The following is a 16,310-nucleotide window of genomic DNA, read 5'->3' as shown; positions in this document are numbered from 1 at the left end:
TGAGTATTTTTGCATTGATATTCATAAGTGAGATTGGTCTGAAGTTCTTTTTTCCTAGTAGGTTCTTGTGTGGTTTGGGTATCAGAGTAATTATGGAATCATAGAATGAAATAGGTAGTGTTCCTTCTATTTTATGGAATAGTTTCAGGAGCACTGATATCAGGTCTTCCTTGAAGGTCTGGTAGAATTCTGAACTAAATCGATCTGGCCCTGGGCTTTTTTTGCTTGGGAGGTTTTTAATGATTTCTTCTATTTCCTTATGGAATATGGGCCTGTTTAGAAAGTTTACCTGCTCTTGATTTAATTTTGGTATGTGATATCTGTCTAGAAAACTATCCATTTCATCTAGATTTTCCAGTTTTGTTTATTATAGGCTTTCATAATAGGATCTGATGGTTTTCTGAATTTCCTGTTTCTGTTGTTATGTCTCCCTTTTCATTTCTGATTTTATTAAATTGGATACTGAGCCCTTTAGCTTGGCTAGGGGTTTATCGATCTTGTTGATTCTCTCAAAAAAAAAAAAAAAACCAGCTTTTGATTTTGCTGATTCTTTGTATTGTTTTCTTTCTATTTGGTTGATTTCGTCTCTGAGTTTGACTATTTCCTGTCTTCTACTCCTCTTGGGTGAGTTTGCTTCTTTTTGTTCTAGAGCTCTCAGGTGTGCTGTTAAGTTGCTAGTGTAAGATCTCTCCAGTTTCTTTACCAGTGCACTTAGTGCTATGAATTTTCCTCTTAGCACTGCTTTCGTTGTGTCCCATAGGTTTGGATATGATGTGTCAATATTTCCATTAAATTTCAGGAAGTCTTTGATTTCTTTATTTCATCCTTGACCAAATTATCATTGAGTATAGTTGTTCAGTTTCCATATATATGTGGGTTTTCTATTGCTTTTGTTGTTGAAGACCAGCTTTAGGCCATGGAGTTCTGATAGGGTGCTTGGGATTATTTCAATCTTCTTGTATTTGTTGAGGGTTGTTTTGTGACCAATTAATTATATAGTGTATTTTGGAGGAGGTACCATGAGCTGCTGAGAAGGTGTATTCTTTTGTTTTACTGTGAAATGTTCTATAGATATGTTAAATCCATTTGGTTCTTAACCTCTATTAGTTTCACTGTGTCTTTGTTCAGTTTCTGTTTCAATGAACTGACCAATGGTGAGAGTGGGGTGTTGAAGTCTCCTACTATTATTGTGTGGGGTTCAAAGTTTCTTTTATGTATGTGGCTGCCCTTGCATCTGGGGCACAGATGTTCAGAATTGAGGCTTTCTCTTGGTGGATTTTCCCTTTGATGAATATGAAGTGTCCTTCCTCATCATGCTTGGGAACTTTTGGTTGAAAGTCTTTTTATTGAATATTATGATGGCAACTCCACCTTGTTTCTTGGAACCATTTGCTTGGTAGACCTTTTTGCATCCTTTTACTCTGAGATAGTGTCTGTTTTTGTTAATGAGGCGTGTTTCTTATATGCAGCAAAATGCTGGATCTTGTTTGCATATCCAGTCTTTTTATAGGTGAGTTGAGTCCATTAATATTGATATTAAATACAGAAGACTGTTGGTTCTTGTTATATTTGCTTTTGTAGGTAGCTTTATGTGCTTGTGGTTTTCCCCTTTTTGCTTTTTGTGAGATGCTTGATATCTTGTCTTTTCTTTGGTAAAGGTATCTTCCTTGTACTGAAGTTTTCCTTCTAGGATCCTCTGTAGAGCTGATACTGTTTGAATTTGGTTTTGTCCTGGAATATTTTGATTTTTCCATTTATATTGATTCAAAGTTTTGCTGGGTATAGTGGCCTGGGCTGGCATTTGTATTCTCTTAGAGTCTGCATGACCTCTGGCCAGGCTCTTCTGGTTTTCATAGTCTCTGTTGAGAAGTCTGGTGTAATTATTATAAGTGACCCCAAAAATTCTACCAGAGAACTCCTCCAGCTGATAAACAACTTCAGCAAAGTGGCCAGATATAAAATTAACTCAAATAAATCACTAGGCTTCCTTTACACAAATGATAAACAGGCTGAGAAAGAATTAGGGAAACAATTCCCATCATAATAGCCACACACAATTTAAAATATCTTGGGGTAACTCTAACCAAACAAGTGAAAGACCTTTATGATAAGAACTTCAAGTCTCTCAAGAAGATCTCAGAAAAAGGAAAGATCTCCCATGCCCATGGATTGGCAGAATTTACATAGTAAAAATGGCCATCTACCAAAAGCAATCTACAGAGTCAGTGCAATCCCCATTAAATTCCCAACTCACTTCTTCATAGAGTTAGAGCAATTTGCAAATTCATTTGGAATAACAAAACACCCAGTATAGCAAAAACTATCCTCAACAATAAAAGAACTTTGGGGGAAATCACCATCCTTGACCTCAAGGTCTACTACACAGCAGTAGTGATAAAACTGCATAGTATTGGTACAAAGACAGACACACTGATCAAGGGAATAGGATTGAAGACCCAGAAATAAAACCACACACTTACGCACACTTGATCTTTGACACAGAAACCAAAAATACACAATGGAAAAAAGAAAGCATCCTCAATAAACGGTGCTGGTCTAACTGGATGTCTGTATGTAGAAAAGTGAAAATAGACCCATATTTGTCAACCATGCACAAAGCTCAAGTCAAAGTGGATCAAGGACCTCAACATAAAAGCAGATATACTGAATCTTATAGAAAGAGAAAGTGAGAAAGAGCCTTGAACTCATTAGCACAGGCAGAAATTTCCTAAACAGAACTCCAGTGCCTCATGCTCTAACATCAAGTATCAATAAATGGTACCTCATAAAACTGGAAAGCTTCTGTAAAGCAAAGGAAATAGTCAATAAGATAAATCTGTATCCTACAGATTGGGAAAAAAACTTTACTAACCTCACATCTGAATAAGGGCTAATATCCAAAATATATAAAGAATTCAAGAAACTTACCATCCAAAACACCAAAAACCCAATCAAAAAATGGGGTATAGAACTAAACTGAGGATTCATAATACAGGAATCTTGAATGGCTGAGAAGCACCTAAAGAAATGTTCAAAGTCCTTAGTAATCAGGGAAATACAAATCAAAACGACTCAAAATTCTACCTTACACCAGTCAGAATGACTAAGATCAAAACCTCAGGTTACAACACATGTTGGCAAGGATGTGTAGAAAGAGGAACACTCCTCCATTGCTGGTGGGGTTGCAAACTGGTACAACTACTCTGGAAATCAATTTTGAGGTTCCTCAGAAAATTAGAAATAGACCTATTTAAAGATCCAGAAATACCATCTTGGGAATATACCCCAAAGATGCCCCAACATGCCACAGGGCACATATTCCACTATGTTCACAGTGGCCTTATTTGTGATAGCCAGAAGCTGGAAACAACGGAGATGCCCCAAAACAGAAGAATGGATACAGGAAATGTTGTTCATTTCCACAATGGAAAACTACTCCGCTATTAAGAATGAGGACATCCTGAGTTTTGCAGGCAAATGAATGGAACTAGAAAATGTCATCCTGAGTGAGGTAACTCAGACCCAAAAGGACATACACGGTATGTTCTCACTAATAAGTGGATATTAGCAAAAAAAAAAAAAAAAGTACAGAATACCCAACACACAGTCCACAGAACTCAAAAAGGTCAACAAGCTGAAGGGCCCAAGTGAGGATGCCTCAGTTCCACTTGGGAGGGAGAACAAAGCAACCACAAGTGGGGAGGGACAGGAGAGGGAAAGCAGATGTGGGTCAGGGGAGAGAAGAACCTGATCTTGTATTGTGGGGTTGGGGAAGAACTGAAGCCCTGAGGGCCAGCAGAAAAAAAATGGAAACAGGGGACCTCAGGAGGAAGGAGGTTTGGAAGACCCTCTAGAATGTACTGAAGACCTGGGAAGTGAAAGACTTTCAGGACTCAAAGAGGGGACCCTAGGTGAAAGGCCCTACAGTGGGGAGAGAGAACTTATTGACTCTACCTCCAGCAGAAAGTGAGGGCATCAAGTGAGGGATGGTTTGCTATCCCCCAGCCAAAGTTCTGACCCATTCTGTCTGAAAGAAATTCAGTGATGGAAATGGAGAAGAGCCTGGGGAAATGGAGGTCCAGCGACAGGCCCAAAGTTGGATCCAGCTCAAGGGGAGACCCTAAGACCCAACACCATTACTGAAGCTATGGGGCCTTCACAAAAAGGGACCTACCCTGACTGTTCTCCAAAAGACCCAAGAAGCACCTGAAAGAGTCAGATGCAGATATGTGCACCCAACCAATGAACAGAAGCTGCTGACCCTCGGGTTGAATTAGGGAAAAGCTGGACGAAGCTGAGGAGGAGGATTGGGGGGCAACTCTGTAGGAGGACCAGCAGTCTCAATTAACCTGGACCCCTGAAATCTTTTAGATACTGGATCACCAACCAGGAAGCATACACCAGCTTAGATGAGGCATCTAACACATATACAGCAGAGGATTCCTGGGTCTGAGTTCAGTCAGAGAAGATGCATCTAACCCTCAAGAGACTGGAGGCCCTAGGATGTTTAAGTCTGGTGGGGAGGATAGGGTGGGGATATCCTTGTGAGGGTGCGGGTGGGGGTGGGGAGGAGGTATGGGGTGTGAAACCCTTGGTGCTGAGGGTTCACCAGGAGGGGAATAAAATGTGCAGTATAAAAATAAATAAATTGATTTTAAAAATTAAAAAATAAAATTGTACAGTGCATGTGTCTTTAGATAACCCTGCCCTTGTGGTATTTTCAATACCACTAACCTTGCCTGGTACAGTCTGGTGTTGTAAATTGGCATGGAAATTTAAAGCAGGTTCTTGTAGGTGCACAGCACAAATTAGTTATATATGAGGATGGTAGTTTGGTTTTGGTTTTGTTTTTCTCTCTTTTTTTATTTTCATCTTCAGATGTCTCTGATGCAGTGGAAATGAAGATAATTGTTGTTGTGAATAGCATTGTTAATTGAATACCACTCTGTGATTGCAAAAAAAAAATGCAGCTGTTTTCTTGACATTCTGAATGCTTCTAAGTAAATAAAATTTTTTATTAGTTAAAAAAACTATTATTCGTACATTTCCAGAGCATGATCTGAGGTCTACTGAAATTATCTTTTTTAATTTTTTATTAGATATATTTCTTTACTTACATTTCAAAGGTTGTTCCCCTTCCCAGTTTCCTGTGCATAAGTCCCCATTCCCTCCCCTCTCGCTCCCCGATATGGGTCTTCTCCCTGTACATCCACCTTATTGGCCCCCCATATTCCTCTGCACTGGGGGTCCAACCTTGGCAGGACCAAGGGCTTCCCCTTCCACTGGTGCCCCAACAAGGCTATTCTCTGCTGCATATGCAGTTGGAGTCCTGGATCAGTCTATGTTTAGTCTTTCAGTAGTGGTTTAGTCCCTGGAAGCTCTGGTTGGTTGGCATTGTTGTCTTTATGGGGTTGCAAGCTCCTTCAACTCTTTCAATCCTTCCTCTAATTCTCCCCAAGGGGGTCCTATTCTCAGTTCAGTGGTTTGCTGCTAGCATTGACCTCTGTATTGGACATACTCTGGATGTGTCTCTCAGGAGAGATTTATATCTGGTCCCTTTCAGCGTGCATTTTCTAGCTTCATCAATCTTATCAAGTTTTGGTGGCTGTATACATATGGGCCACATGTGTGTCAGGCTCTGAATGCCCATTCCTTGAGTCGCTGCTCTAAACTTTGCTTCCATATCCCCTCCTATGGATATTTTCCCCCTTTTAAGAAGGATTGGGAGCATCCACATTTTGGTCATCCTTTTTGAACTTCCTGTGGTCTTGGATTGCATCTTGGGTAATCTGACCTTTTTGGCTAATAACCATTTATCAGTGAGTGCATACCAAGAGTGTTTTTCTGTGATTGAGTAACCCCACTCAGGATGATATTTTCTTTTTTTTTCTTTTTTTTGTTAACTTGAGTATTTCCTATTTACATTTCTTTTTTTTTTTTATTAACTTGAGTATTTCTTATATACATTTCGAGTGTTATTCCCTTTCCCCGTTTCCGGGCAAACATCCCCCTCCCCCTTCCCCTTCCTTATGGGTATTCCCCTCCCAACCCTCCCCCCATTGCCGCCCTCCCCCCAAAGTCTAGTTCACTGGGGGTTCAGTCTTAGCAGGACCCAGGGCTTCCCCTTCCACTGGTGCTCTTACTAAGATGTTTATTGCTACCTATGAGGTCAGAGTCCAGGGTCAGTCCATGTATAGACTTTAGTTAGTGGCTTAGTCCCTGGAAGCTCTGGTTGCTTGACATTGTTGTACATATGGGGTCTCGAGCCCCTTCAAGCTCTTCCAGTTCTTTCTCTGATTCCTTCAACGGGGGTTCTATTCTCAGTTCAGTGGTTTGCTGCTGGCATTCGCCTCTGTATTTGCTGTATTCTGGCTGTGTCTACATCCGGCTCCTGTCGGTCTGCACTTCTTTGCTTCATCCATCTTGTCTAATTGGGTGGCTGTATATGTATGGGCCACATGTGGGGCAGGCTCTGAATGGGTGTTACTTCAGTCTCTGTTTTAATCTTTGCCTCTCTCTTCCCTGCCAAGGGTATTCTTGTTCCCCTTTTAAAGAAGGCGTGAAACATTCACATTTTGATCATCCGTCTTGAGTTTCATTTGTTCTAGGCATCTAGGATAATTCAAGCATTTGGGCTAATAGCCACTTATCAATGAATGCATACCATGTATGTCTTTCTGTGATTGGGTTAGCTCACTCAGAATGATATTTTCCAGTTCCAACCATTTGCCTACGAATTTCATAAAGCCGTTGTTTTTGATAGCTGAGTAATATTCCATTGTGTAGATGTACCACATTTTCTGTATCCATTCCTCTGTTGAAGGGCATCTGGGTTCTTTCCAGCTTCTGGCTATTATAAATAAGGCTGCGATGAACATAGTGGAGCACGTGTCTTTTTTATATGTTAGGGCATCTTTTGGGTATATGCCCAAAAGAGGTATAGCTGGATCCTCAGGCAGTTCAATGTCCAATTTTCTGAGGAACCTCCAGACTGATTTCCAGAATGGTTGTACCAGTCTGCAATCCCACCAACAATGGAGGAGTGTTCCTCTTTCTCCGCATCCTCGCCAGCATCTGCTGTCACCTGAGTTTTTGATCTTAGCCATTCTCACTGGTGTGAGGTGAAATCTCAGGGTTGTTTTGATTTGCATTTCCCTTATGATATTTTCTAATTCCATCCATTTGTCTATGAATTCCATGAAGTCATTGTTTTTGATAGCTGATTAGTATTCCATTGTGTAGATGTACCACATTTTTTAAATCCATTCCTCTGTTGAAGGGCATCTGGGTTCTTTCCAGCTTCTGGCTATTATAAATAAGGCTGCTATGAACATAGTGGAGCATGTGTCTTTGTTGTATGTTGGAGCATCTTTTGGGTATATGCCCAAGAGAGGTATAGCTGGGTCCTCAGGTAGTGGAATGTCCAATTCTCTGAGGAACCTCCAGACTGATTTCCAGAGTGGTTATACCAGTTTGCAATCACACCAACAATGGAGGAGTGTTCATCTTTCTCCACATCCTCGCCAGCATCTGCTGTCACCTGAGTTTTTTATCTTAGCCATTCTGACTGGTGTGAGGTGGAATCTCAGGGTTGTTTTGATTAGCATTTCCCTGATGACTAAGGATGTTGAACATTTCTTTAGGTGCTTTTTGGCCATTCGATAATCCTCAGCTGAGAATGTTTTGTTTAGCTCTGTACCCCATTTTTTTGGTTCTTTTTTTCAAGTGTACCCCATTTTTAATAGGGTTATTTGGCTCTCTGGAGTCTAACTTCTTGAGTTCTTTGTATATTTTGGATATTAGCCCTCTATCTAGGATGTAGGATTGGTAAACATCTTTTCCCAATCTGTTGCCTGATTTTTCCTTATGACAGTGTCTTTTGCTTTACAAAAGCTTTGCACTTTTATGAAGTCCCATTTGTCGATTCTTGATCTTAGAGAATAAGCCAATGGTGTTTTGTTCAGGACATTTTCCCCAGTGTCCATGTGTTTGAGATTCTTCTCCACTTTTTCTTCTACTAGTTTGAGTGTATCTGGTTTGATGTGGAGGTCTTTAATCCACTTAGACTTAAGCTTTGTATATAGTGGTAAGAATGGATTGATCTGCATTCTTCTACATGCTGACCTCCAGTTGAACCAGCACCATTTGTTGAAAATCAAGTGACTATAGGTGTGTGGGTTCATTTCTGGGTCTTCACTTCTGTTCCACTGATCTATTTGGCTGTCTCTGTACCAATACCATACAGTTTTTATGACTATTGCTCTGTAATATTGCTTGAAGACATGGATGGTGATTCACCCAGAAATTCTTTTATTGTTGAGTAGAGTTTTCGCTATCTTGAGTTTTTTATTATTCCAGTAAGGTCATTCTTTTTTCACCTAGTAAAGTATAACACACACACACACACACACACACACACACACACACAATCATTTTGTGTTTGAGCTGTCTGTACCATGTGCGGCTTTGCACAAGAGCCTTGGGTTTGGCTGAGTTGAAGAGAAGAAATGCTAGTTCAGTCAGACAAGGAAAGGCTATACAGTGCCTCCATAGTAGCCTAGAACTCATTTGTACTAATCTATGGTTAGAATCTAGTTCTGCATGACTGCTGGAATTAGAAAGCACAAAGCCATTTCTTACCATCTAGGGGTGTTGTGTTCAAAGCATTACGTTGCGTACAAAGCAATACTTGGCAAGCACTACTAAACTGAAGCACTCTGTATTCTAGCTCTGCTGTCCACAGTACTACAATGTTAATAGACTACAATGTTAATAGACTACAATGTTAATAAGACTACAATGTTAATAAGACTACAGTGTTAATAAGAGATCAAAGGGTAGAAACAAACCCATTTTTTTGCCCTCTATAGGAGAAAGTCTTGCATTCTTTTTTCCAGAGACAGCATCTATATTCAGTAGGTTATACATTCCTTATCTTTAATAATTACTAATACATCTGACATTATGGCTTATATGCCCCTCCCCCTTGCCAACTCTCTCTTGTTATTTGTTTATTCTACAGTTTTCTTGTCATGATGCTCTTTGGATATATTTTCATTGTATATATTTATATATTTTATTTCATTTTGAGAGAGTTAAAAAGAAATACATTGTTGTATTATAAACAAGGCTGTGTGTCTTATAAAGATCTCACCTAGAAAAATTTTTAAAAAACCCTAAAAGTGCTGATCTAGTAAAATGTAGTAGTAGCCTCATTTGTTATAATCAGTCAGTGGTTGGGTAGAAAACTTGACCGTTAGTTGAATGTTAGGTTATATCAGTTTAGTTGATAAGAAACCACACCATAGGAGACACACAATGTTCTGAAACATATGAGTATAATACAGTAGCATTTATTTATCTACCTGAAATGGAACCATCTATTGTTGACTTCAGGGGAGACAAAGCTTTTTCAAACATGTTTTTAATGAATTAGATAAATTTAAGCTTATTCAGTCATAAATATTTATGGAACATTAGATGTGTCTCTATGTACCTTATGGGTAGTTCAGACAGTCCCACCATTATAGAAAGCCGTAATGGACAATGATGCTCTCAGAATAAGTGCATGTGGTCAATCCATTTGATTAATGAATAAACCAGGCCAGAGAAGCCACACAATTAATGGAGTTACTAAATGAAGAACTATTTATATCTGGTCTGACATTTTCTTCTGGTTTTCAGTTTAGAAAGTAAGTTGCATAAGTTTAGAACTGGAATAATTTATAAATGAATAATTATAGCAATACTGTGATGGGACAGCTCTCTGTCAACTTGACATAATCTAGAATCAACCAAGAAGAGAGTCTCAGTGAAAGATTGTCTAGATAAGATTAGCCATATGTGGATGGTTGTTTAGATTACTACTGTTAATTAATTTGGGAACTCACCTACTTTAGTTGGTGTCAGCAATACTATGACCTAGGCAGGGACTCCTAAACTGTAAGAGTAGAAGAAGGCTGGGCACAAAAATGCATGCATGCACACATTTATTTCTCTCTGCTTCTAACTGTGGATGTATGTGACTAGCTGACTCCTTGACTTGCCTGAAATAACAGATTGGAACCTGGAATTATAAAATAAAATAAGCACTTTCTTCCCTAAGTTGTTTTTGTTAGGGTAGTTTTCCCAACCAAAATCCAGCTAGAATAACTAGCTGGATAAAGTTAGTTTTATTACTTCTCAAAATTTTAAGTTTTTAGAGAAATAGGGTTCCTCTAAAAAGTACGTAGTTTTTTTGATCATGTGTAGTTTTTAACTGAAAAAATAAGATACAAAGTTGACAAACGTGATCTTAAAATCACTTAAAATCAACTAAAAAGTGTCCTTTAGAGTTAAAAACTTATTTATTTATTTATTCTGACTGGATATTTTATGTATTTACATTTCAAATGCTATCCCCTTTCCTTCCTCTCCCGTCTCCCTCCCCTGGCTTCCATGAAGATGCTCCCACTCCCACCCACTCACTCCCACCTCAACACCTGCAATCCCTTACACTGGAGAAAGGAGCCTTCACAGGACCAAGGGTTTCTCCTATTGATGCCAGACAATGCCATCTTCTGCTACATATGTGGCTGGAGCCATGAGTCCCCAACATGTGTATTCTTTGGTTGGTGGTTTAGTCCCTGAGAGCTCTAAGGTGTCTGGTTGGGTGATATAGTTGTTCTTCCTATGGGGTTGAAACCCCTTCAGTTCCTCTGGTCCTTTCTCTAACGCCTCCATTGGGGTCCCCGTGCTCAGTCCGATGGCTATTTTTAAAGCAATGTTTAATTGCATTTGCCTGTAAACCCAGCAGTCCACAAACCTAGCAAACCACAGCTGACACTGTTAGAGTGGCCAAGACCCTAAGACTAGATAGTCATGGCCTTAGGGGAAACCATCATCATTTTGCTAAAGGAATATAATTAGGATCAAATGACTCTTAATGACATACTGCTATACTCATAGGTCAGGGCCTCACTTTGCCCACATCAGTGAAGTTTCCTCTTGCCTCTCTAACACAAAGACCCAAAACTGGACAATTTGCAGAGAATGAGAGATTTTATAGCGCTTGGTCCTAAATGGGATGTCTTCACCAAACCCTGCCCCTAAAGGTTCGGGGATCTATCTATAAGAAGAGGTGAAAAGAATCACCTAACCTGTACAAGGGGCTGTCAGCATTTAAAACCCAATGGCAAAGTGAAATGTAGATTTCTTCAATGGAGTCTCACTAAGTCTATCAACCATATTCCCAGATAGACCCCTTGCCCGGGAATAACTGGTCAACAACAACAACAATAACAACAATAAGAACCCTGTGGTATTTTCTTTGTTTTAACATTTTTGTCTTTTCAGATTTTTGCCAGCTTGTTTTTATTTATGTTTTACGGGAGCTTGTTCCTTGCTTTGTTTTTGTTTCTTGTGAATTTTTTTGTCTGTCTGTCTGTTTGTTTGTTTGTTTAGAAACAGAGCAAAAAAACCAAAGTTGAGTAGGTAGAGAGGAAGGGAAGATCTAGGAGTCAGGAATGGCAAGAATATATATATTGTATAAAAAATTTTTTTAGTTAAAAAAAGGTGAAGCAAGAGGATTACAAGCTCAAGGACAGCCTAGGCTATATGTGAAACCCTATCTTGAAGAAAATATATAGTTATATATGTTAAACCAATATATATTACCTAATAAGATAAAGTTGGGGGGAAACCCTAGCACTCAGGTTTGCAAAATTAGCATATGTGTGTGCGCGTGTGCACACGCTCGAGAGAGAGCAAGACAGAGCAAGAGAGTGAGAGAGAGAGGGAGAGAGAGAGAGAGAGAGAGAGAGAGAGAGAGAAATTAGGTTAATGGTAGAGTATGACCCCAGGATTAAATTTGTATGCCTATGTTTATATATATTTAAATGGTCTACCTGGGTACAATATAGCTCTACTTAAAATTATGCTAAGAAAAAGATAGTTAATATAATTTATATCACCTGCATCCAAAATATTTTGCCAGTATTCATCATTTGCTAAGCAAATTACTTCTAAGGACATGACAGCCATCATCCTTCGTTTGAAGCTTTCACACTGCAACATTTCTGGCAAGCATTTAACAGAAAAACACAACTGTAATTCACAACAGAGACAATTCGCTAACTTTGTTTTTATATAGGTAAATTGAACACAGTGACTTAAAATCATCCCATCACCAACTGCGTAGGCTACATTCATTTTTGTGGTCCCTTGGGAGATGCTGGATGTATGATCATGGGCTATAGCTTGGGCGTGGGGTGGTCCTCAAAGGCCCTTCTTAATGATTTAGTCACCACTTGTGTCTATTGGTGTCTAGCTTAGTGCTATTCAATGCTGATGGGAACTTTAAGAAGTGGGACTTGGTGGAGGTTTTAAGTCATTGCAGAACGTATCCATGAAGGTGGTTATGGGACTCCATCTCTTCCTCTTCCTGTCTCTCTGTTTTATTATACCTCTCATGAAGCAAATAAGTAATGGGCCTCTGCCATAGGATTCTGTAATAAGTGTTATTACATCATCACAGCCAATCCTGTGGGCCCAAATAGAGCTGCTCTTAAGACTTTGATTATCTTGGGCACAGTAACAAAAGCTAATCTTTGAGGTTTATAATATATATATAATTACTGAAAAAATCCTAAATTATTTGTCTATGGTCTGAATTGGTAACACTGCCTAGAAATACAGTTCAAATTCACTCAAAAATTAATATATTTCTGATATACCTATGATTAGTTTTGAATAAAATTTGAGTAGATTTAACGATGGCAAAGTAAACTACTTTAATCAATATGATTTTAATAGCCACTAAATTATTTGCATTTCCTAAAAATAATTTATATGATTTTTAAAATCTAGCATGAATTTAAACTCCAGACTAAAGATGAAACATTATATGTGCTTCTAAACAATGTCTGTGGTGTAAGAAAACACGGGGCTGTATCTTTCCTTCATCTCTCTCTGACTGCTATGTTCAGAAGTGGTCTGGTCCTTACTGAGACTTCTCTGTTTTAAATTTTAGCTTCTACTTCAAAGGCTAATAATTAACTTGTTTTAAATTATCGTTCTGCTTGTGTCATTATCATGTAATTAGCAGGACTTTGTAACCATGGCTGCTACTGTAAGGAGTGGCCACTGGGAGTTATAAACACCATTAAGTCATCCTTGTCAAGGCTCAGACTTAGAGGTATTTGTCTATTATAAGTCAAGTTGATCCTCACAGTTACTCTTTTAAAGGATTAAGATGCAACAATATATGTGCATAAAAATAAACACAAAGACATTTCACAGTATCTCCTTGGGCTGATGTACTCAGAAAATGCTTCCAAGATTGGTGCTGACACCATTTTGAACAAATAGTTGGACGTCAGTCTTTTTGAAGTGTGTGTTTGTGTGTATGTGTGTGTGTATAATATTTCTGTGAATGTGTTTTTGTGTATGCATCCATAAGCATCTGTTTATATGTATATAGTATTACAGTATTTGCATGAAAAAAATTTATATGTGTGCATTCATATCCATTTTTGTATCTAGTGTTTGAGTGAATGGCTTTGTATATGTACCCACATGTGCATTTGTGTGTATATATTTATTTTGTGTATGTGCATTCGTGTGTATTTTGTGTGTGTGTGTGTGTGTTTGGTGTTCATGTGAATGTGTGTTTTGCTTGTTCATAAATGTATATTTGTATTGGGGGGTGGGGTCCAGAGGTCAACATTGAGCACCTTTCACTATTCTCTACCTTAATTCTTTGGTTTGGTTTCATTTGGGTTTGGGTGTTTGTTTTGTTTAGTTGGTTGGTTGGTTTTGATTTTTCAAGACATTTTCTCTGTTTTGGTTCTAGCTGTCCTAGAATGTAGACCAGGCTAGCCTTGAACTCACAGAGATCCACCTGCCTCTGCCCTCTGAGTGACTCTACCTTAATTTTTTTTCACCATCTTTATTAAATTGGGTATTTCTTATTTACATTTCAATTGTTATTACCTTTCCTGGTTTCCAGGCAAACATCTCCCTAACCACTCCCCCTCCCCTTCTATATTCTACCTTAATTTTTAAGACATTTCCATTGAACCTGGCTAGAATGGATGGCCAGTGAGCTACAAGAACTAGCCTGCCTCCCATTTTTGTTGCATCATGTTCTCCTTGTTTTCCCTTGAGTGCTTGTCTGCTGCTTAATCTTCATGCAATTAGGGCGATGGGCGTCTTGTGAATGAGTAAATTTCCATGAATTCATTAAACTAACATAATATCCTTATCTTTATAATAGTTCTAAGAAGATTAAACACAAAGTTGAGGGAAATTCTCAAGCAGTTTTGCAAACCTGAGTACTAGGATTACAAACAGGCCACAATGCCCAAGTTTACTTGTGTGCTTAGCACCTGGATTTAGGCCCTCAAGCTTATACAGCACGGGCCGTACTGAACTGTATCAGTAGCCCAAGAACCAAACATCTTAAATCAGAAGAGTCAGGTTGAAATAGTAACTGTATCTCACCTAATGGGAAAACATCAGTTCTCATTCTCCATTTCTTTTCTATTTACTTTTTTATTTTATGTTCACAATTCAAAATTATATACCTCTAAAATATCTACAGCAAAATATTGTGATTTTGTACCCACTTCTCTGGGTTCACCTCTCTAAAAACAGTACTTTGGACTATGTGGTCCACAGGTCTGCCTAGTTTGAGACAGTGCTGTATCTTGCTATCATGGCCTTAGGATTTGTTTGTAACTTCATGTTATGGGAAATGGGACACCAGCTCAATGTTGCTCCGCCGTTTCCTCATGCCCAATTCCTCATATTTACAGTTGTTACTTGAATCAATATTTTGGATTTACATTGCCTATAGACTATCACTCTCAGTTGGGCATTGTAGTAACCCATGGTGTTGTCTTATTTCTCACTATTGTTTTTCCTGGATATAATCTTTCTCTATTTGAAATTCACCTTGTTTTCCCTGGACTCAGTGGCACTTTCCTCTGCCTAATTAAGGCTGGCTCCACTAGGGAATGCCCCTTTGCTGTCACCCTTTGCTCCCTGGGGTCTTTCCACTTCTGTTCACCAAGGAGAAAGACATCCTCAGTAGCTGCTGGCCTTTCTGGCTGGGCTCTGTGGAGAACCCTGGCACTGCCTGTTTTCCAGCCTCAGGAGGACTGTGGGTTATGTGTTTGAGAAGTTCTCAGCTTTCCTGATGATGGCTTGAGATTCAGCTAAGTCTAAGAGGTGGCTGCCATTTTCTCATACCCATTTCCTCACATTCATAGTTGTTACTTTAATCAATACTTTGGATTTACATTGCCTATAGACCATCACCACTCCTGTTTCTTGAATTTTGATTGCTGCTGCTGCTTCATTGTTTAATCTTCATGTAATTATAATGTGGCTTGGGGGAGGGATAAATTTTGACATGCACATTCAATTGACTGTGCAATACTTATCCTTGTTTTTCTGGCTAAATTGAACACAAAATTTTGCATAAAAATTCCTCAAAATGTGAGGAAAAACTTTTCTAAAACTGCCTGTAAAATTAGGAGTAAAGAATAAATAGAAAAGAACCTTTGCTTCTAATTTCTGCTTTTTCATTCTTTTTTTTTCCATTTGGGATTTGGTTTATTAATGGAGAAAAATGATGTTCTGACTTTTAAGAAAGTTGGGTAATAAGAGTAAATATCATTTTGTAAGCTATAGTTCATTTTGGTTACCGATCTTTAGTTAGAAATCAAACTACTTTTGGACACAAAAATACAGTTCCCTAATCAACTATATTACTCTTGGTTTCAATGCATAAATTTCTTTCATGATCTTCAATTTTAAAGATCTACACACTCTATTTTACTTATTTCATTTCAGCATAGCAGAGATCAAAGATAGAATAATCAGAACATTTCCTTACAATGAAATCTCATGTTCTATACTCACCCACCAGAGTTTTCCAAACCGGAAGCTCAGGGATATGCAGCTCTATTATGTACTTGAGTACCTCTGTATGAAAAGTAAGCACTGACAGATGGATGATGTTGTTCCCCTTTGTGTCTGTTTTTCTCCAGTTTGCACCAAGAGAAAACAGGTATTGGATCGTGTCTAGGGCTCCCGAAGTGGCAGCAAGTAACAGTGGAGTACACTGATTCCTAAAGTCGAGAACACATCGTAACAGTATTGAGCACACATACAGCGTCACATTTCCCTTTATTGTATTGCTGCAAGAACTCTATACTATCCCTTTGTCTTCCTTTAGATTCTCATTCTCTGAATTCCACAGATTTGCCTTCCTGCCTATCTCTCCTTAGTAGTCATTTCTGTCCTCTTTCTCAATTATTATACCT

General features: G+C 38.7%; 1 protein-coding gene across 6 annotated transcripts in view; it reads right to left on the bottom strand.

Annotated features, from left to right (window-relative positions):
* The window catches only part of Ankar (ankyrin and armadillo repeat containing), a 76,041-nt gene that overhangs the window by 35,121 nt on the left and 24,610 nt on the right, over positions 1 to 16,310 (bottom strand). For all 6 annotated transcript variants that reach the window (XR_005489135.2, XR_005489134.2, XM_039084559.2 and 3 more), the window contains exons 10-11: positions 15,907 to 16,115; positions 11,952 to 12,056 (exon numbers count right to left, since the gene is read on the bottom strand). Coding sequence is in view for 4 of the 6 variants with exons in the window: in XM_039084559.2 (XP_038940487.1) it covers positions 11,952 to 12,056; positions 15,907 to 16,115 (314 nt within the window). In the remaining 2 variants the exon portion in view is untranslated. The remainder of the gene's footprint in view (positions 1 to 11,951; positions 12,057 to 15,906; positions 16,116 to 16,310) is intronic.

Source organism: Rattus norvegicus, chromosome 9 (assembly GCF_036323735.1).
Source record: "Rattus norvegicus strain BN/NHsdMcwi chromosome 9, GRCr8, whole genome shotgun sequence".
Lineage (NCBI taxonomy): Eukaryota > Metazoa > Chordata > Mammalia > Rodentia > Muridae > Rattus > Rattus norvegicus.
The sequence above is the reverse complement of the archived record's forward strand: the minus strand, read 5'-3'. Positions and strand labels throughout refer to the sequence as shown.